Source organism: Triticum urartu, unplaced genomic scaffold, assembly GCF_003073215.2.
Source record: "Triticum urartu cultivar G1812 unplaced genomic scaffold, Tu2.1 TuUngrouped_contig_4542, whole genome shotgun sequence".
Classification (NCBI taxonomy): Eukaryota; Viridiplantae; Streptophyta; class Magnoliopsida; order Poales; family Poaceae; genus Triticum; species Triticum urartu.
In genome coordinates this window covers 1-5,157 of record NW_024115138.1, presented here as the reverse complement: position 1 = coordinate 5,157, position 5,157 = coordinate 1, and the positions used below count along the sequence as shown (strand labels likewise).

General features: G+C 44.3%; 1 protein-coding gene across 1 annotated transcript; it reads left to right on the top strand.

Annotated features, from left to right (window-relative positions):
* Positions 1–23: 23 nt before the first annotated feature.
* On the top strand, positions 24–4,653 carry LOC125527975 (dnaJ protein P58IPK homolog B). Its single transcript, XM_048692491.1, has 9 exons — positions 24–69; positions 1,151–1,316; positions 1,824–2,025; positions 2,142–2,302; positions 2,407–2,500; positions 2,585–2,797; positions 3,170–3,250; positions 3,926–4,144; positions 4,268–4,653. Exons 2-9 carry the CDS (start codon positions 1,198–1,200, stop codon positions 4,454–4,456), a joined length of 1,278 nt encoding a protein of 425 aa, XP_048548448.1. The 5' UTR covers positions 24–69; positions 1,151–1,197; the 3' UTR covers positions 4,457–4,653.
* The last annotated feature ends 504 nt before the right edge of the window (positions 4,654–5,157 follow it).

Genomic DNA, 5,157 nt, shown 5'->3' with positions numbered 1-5,157 from the left:
GGGGGGGGCGGCTGGCCCTGCCGCTGCTGCTCTTCTACTCCCCCATCCTCCTCTGCTCCTCCTCCCAAGGTAAATCCAATCAATCAATCCCCTCTTCTCTTCTCTTCTCTTCTCTTCTCCTCCGATCCATTTGCATGCTCAATACATACATACATACATAGATTCGCTCTGCCCCGCTCCTAGTTCTAGTTTTTACCTTACCTATGTTTACAAGATTATGTATGTATGTATGTATGTATGTATGTATGTATGTATGTATGTATGTATGCATGCAAACTGACTATTAGCGGTAGCGCCCCCATTAGTTAGAATTTACTGTAGAATGATTGATGGGATCTTGCTTGCTTCGGGTTGGTACCCTCACCTCCCATCCATGCCCATGCCCATGCCCATGCTCTTTCTCTCCGGCGAGGAGATGGCGTGGCGCCTGGCCCTGCCGCTGCTGCTCTTCTACTCCCCCATCCTCCTCTGCTCCTCCTCCCAAGGTAAATCCAATCAATCAATCCCCTCTTCTCTTCTCTTCTCTTCTCTTCTCCTCCGATCCATTTGCATGCTCAATACATACATACATACATAGATTCGCTCTGCCCCGCTCCTAGTTCTAGTTTTTACCTTACCTATGTTTACAAGATTATGTATGTATGTATGTATGTATGTATGTATGTATGTATGTATGTATGTATGCATGCAAGGAGACTGACTATTAGCGGTAGCGCCCCCATTAGAATTTACTGTAGAATGATTGATGGGATCTTGCTTGCTTCGGGTTGGTACCCTCACCTCCCATCCATGCCCATGCCCATGCCCATGCTCTTTCTCTTCTTGTGCAACACCTCCCTCCTCCTTGGCCCTTGGGAGGAGCACAAGCACAAGCACAAGCAGAGGATGTGCTCATTTTCGATTCTAACCAATTATGAGATTTTTTAACCCTGTACATTCTTCACCCTTCTCTTCTTTTCTCTTCTCTTACCTACACCATCAGTTTTTCTTCTTCTTCTTTCCTTTTTCTTTTTTTTACAAGAGAAAGAGAAAACCCTTGCTCCAGAACAGAGCGCAACGAGCAGGAGGCAAACACAAACAAATTATACAAACAAAGAAAGAAGGAAAGACTGAATCATAACCTGTATCCTTTTTCCTTCCCATTCTCCAGAAGTCCAAGACAATGATCCCTCCAAATTGTTCAAGAGCGCCTCCGAGATGATGAGCCTAAGGAAATACGACGGAGCGCTCGGTCTGCTGAACGCTGTCCTTGAGCTCGACCCCAACCATTCCGAAGCTTACAGGCAGCGCGCAACGGTGCTTCGTCACAGATGCAGGTAATCATTTTTCTCCACTAATCAAGACCTACTTTACTTCTTATTTCTAATTTCGGCTGCCATGTCCGCCACTTGTAACTTGTATATGTACTCCCCCTGTTTTTATTTTGTTTACTCCGCATATTAGGTTTGTCTAAAGTCAAACTTTGTACACTTTCAACAAGTTTGTAGAAAAATATACTGTGTTAACATATACACCACTAAATCAATACCATTGGATTCATCATTGCATATATTTTCAAATCAATAGATTTGTTATTGTAAATGTTCATATTGTTTTCTACAAACTTGGTCAAACTTTATATAAAGTTTGATTTCAGTTGAGTAAATAAAAGTGGAGGGAGTACAAACATGAGGATGGCAGGAAAGGTAGAACTAGTACATCTTCCAAACGGTTCCTTTGCACTGCCCGCCCCTAGAAGTAGCTGAGTTTAATGGCGTTCATTTCGTATTTTCACTGTTCCTTCTTCCTCACATCCCTAATTAACGTGCTTTTCTCAACTCTAGACACAAGGAAGCTGAGAGTGACTATAACAAATTCCTGGAGCTCAAGCCTGGGACTGCTTCAGTGGAGAAGGAACTAGCTCAGCTGCTGCAGGCTCAAAACGCGTTGGAATCTGCTTATAGCCAGTCTGATGCTGGAGAATTCTCAAAAGTCCTGGAGTACGTCAATAAAATTGTGCTTGTCTTTTCTCCAGGTTGCTTAAAGGTACACTTTAAGGAGTATGTATACTTCACCTAGTAATCATGTGCGACCACGAATATTATGTGCCATCCTGTCTCATTCAGTAAGCAGCAGTAACACGACAACTGTTGTTTTTTCAGGCAAAGCTTCTCAAGGCTAAAGCGTTGCTAGCACTGAAAGACTATTCAAATGTTATTTCGGAGACAGGATTTATTCTCAAGGAAGATGAAGATAACTTGGATGCACTGTTACTTCGTGGTCAAGCATACTATTACCTTGCTGATCATGATGTTGCCAACAGGTAAAGAATGTCTCGTGCTTTTCATTTGAAAAGGTGCGAGTACAGGCACATAGCGCCGGTAAGATTAAGTATTCGCTACACCAATAACAACACTTCCTGTTTAGGCACTATCAGAAAGGCCTACGTCTAGACCCTGAACATTCAGAATTGAAGAAAGCATATTTTGGGCTGAAAAAACTTCTGAAGAAGACCAAGAGCGTGAGTTTTATTTGGTAATTTCTCTATCGATTAAACTGGGAGTTTAGGACACCGTAATAAGAAAGGAAAGTGGTGTGCATGCAGGCAGAGGATAATGCTGCCAAGAGCAAGTTCCGCGTGGCTGTTGAAGACTACAAGGCAGCACTAGCAATGGATCCAGACCACACTATGTACAACGTACAACTTTATCTCGGGCTATGTAAGACTCTGGTTAAACTTGGGAGAGGCAAGGAGGCAATCAACAGCTGTACAGAAGCACTCAGCATAGATGAAGAACTTGTTGATGCTTTGGCACAGGTAACATTGCTTTCTTAGACTTACACACAATCATGCATTCAAGTTTAGAATGCAAATATAGTACATCTGTGCTGGCACATATACCTGTCTTACATGCATCTTGGCCCCTCTTGCCTTTTACGGCTATTAGACTGTAGCATCAAGGAAATTGTTTGCTCTACGTAGAATTGCAATATCTTGCACTTTCTATATGCTTAGCTTATATCTACAGGGCGCGCAAGTAAATTATGACAGATATGGTAATCAATATATATTTCATTACTGGTGTTATTTCAGGAGATTGAAATTATGCACTATACAACAGAATGAACTTACTCATTATGCCAGATTTTGTAAACCTCTTGATTGAACTGTTTCTCATACTTGCTGCAGAGAGGTGAGGCTAAACTTCTAACAGAAGATTGGGAAGGTGCGGTTGAGGACCTCAAAGAGGCTGCCCAGAAATCCCCACAGGTGAATTTTTCGCAAGTTTGCTTTGCTGTCCTGAGTATATCACAACTGAGGTCATTTGTGAGCATATCTTTTTTTGTTTCTGTCCCAACTGAAGAAGCCTAAGCTCCCAGTCTGTCAGAGCATGCCAATTTGATTTTCATTTTAGTTAAAACTTGCATCTTGCGGTATTTGATTTACTCTCTGATGTTGCTGTATTTGTTTTACTCTCTGATGATGTGCTTCTGTTTGCGTGCATCTTGTTATTCCTATTTCCAATAGTCTGAATACAATTGTGTTCTGAGGAAATCGGTTTGTTATGCTCAGTGAGTACCATACATAAGTAAATATAGTTTCCCAGTGTACAAATCATGTCTTTTAACTGCTTGGATGGATGACGTACACAACAATAGATCCTGCATTAGCTAGATTTCGGTATAATATGGGGTTCAACTTGTGGTTAAAAGTTAGCGATTATGTAAATTGTTTGAAGAGAGACTCTGGCTGAGGTTAGACGCACAGTAGAAACTCTGCTGTCATGCTCTGTTTCCTGTCCCTGTCCCCTTTATTATCTTTGAAATTCCAAAATAAGGATCACGCATCTCCAGTGGATAGTTTTTACTTGCAAGCTTGGTTTATGGCTCGTGTGAACAAATGAACTGTGGTCTGACAGCGAGTTTTCTGTTGACACTGACTCAGGACATGGCAATCAGAGAGGCGCTCATGAAAGCTGAAAGGCAGCTCAAGCTGAGCAAAAGGAAAGACTGGTACAAGATCCTGGGCATCTCAAAGACAGCATCGGCTGCGGACATCAAGCGCGCGTACAAGAGGCTGGCGCTGCAGTGGCACCCGGACAAGAACGTGGAGAACCGCGAGGAGGCGGAGAACATGTTCCGAGAGATCGCCTCCGCATACGAGGTACTGTTTTAAGTGATGAAAAGGGAAAAAGAAAAACAAATAGACACAGCAAGATTGATTGAACTAGGTGCGCGGCTTTGATATGATGTTGTTTCTAACTGTATGTGGGTCGTGTGTGCGCAGGTGCTTAGCGACGAGGACAAGCGTGTGAGGTACGACCGGGGAGAGGACCTGGAGGAGATGGGCATGGGGGGAGGCGGCGGCGGCTTTGACCCGTTCGGCGGAGGCGGTGGGCAGCGGTACACGTTCCACCACGGCGGTGGGTTCCCCGGCGGGGGCTTCCCCGGTGGCTTCCAGTTCAACTTCGGGTAAAAAGCAGGCCAGGCTTACTGTTTAGTTTTCCTGTCACTGCTAGTGAGTAGTGTGTCGTGATCTTTTGCTTTAGGAGGGAGAGCTTAACGACAACATGTGTTAATTATATATTAGCTAAGAGCTTTTACCATCTTGGCTCTTACTCTGGTTAAAGAAAGTTTTGCTTTAGCACCAATTATACAAGAAATTTTCCCTGAGATGAATTGTACTACTGTATTATGATTTATAGCTGGTGATTCTGTGATTGGAAAAAAGGTACTCCACTACCATTAGCATTTAGCGGTGTCCTCCTTTTTTCCGAAAGCAACAAAAAGGAAAAGTGGCTGCTTTGTGGATAGGTTGGCATCAACTGTTAGTAACAGTAATGGGGTGGTTCTTCTACGGACAAACAAAGTAACCAATTAACTAATTAATCAATGCTGCTAGGTACGTTAAGATCCAGTGGAGGGTAGTGAACTAATGGGTTTGAGACAGTGAACTTCAAGAACTGAGGAAGGGACTCGTTTTCTCCCCCTCTCTACCCCGCGCCGCTCCTGCAAGCGGATGGGGGAACCCTAGGCCGCTCCTGCAAGCGGATGGGGAAACCCTAGGCCGCTCCTGCAAGCGGATGGGGGAACCCTAGGCCGCTGGTCCCTTCCCCCTCCTCTTCCAGCCGCTCTCCCCGACCACCGCCAAGCGGCGCCGCAGGCAGCGGCCGGGGG

Excerpts from the sequence above, each read along its gene's own strand:
- LOC125527975 (XM_048692491.1), top strand. The coding sequence starts at position 1,198 with ATGATGAGCCTAAGGAAATACGACGGAGCGCTCGGTCTGCTGAACGCT. Across the intron at positions 2,798-3,169 it reads TTGTTGATGCTTTGGCACAG|AGAGGTGAGGCTAAACTTCT; the intron begins GTAACATTGCTT and ends TACTTGCTGCAG. Across the intron at positions 3,251-3,925 it reads CTGCCCAGAAATCCCCACAG|GACATGGCAATCAGAGAGGC; the intron begins GTGAATTTTTCG and ends ACACTGACTCAG.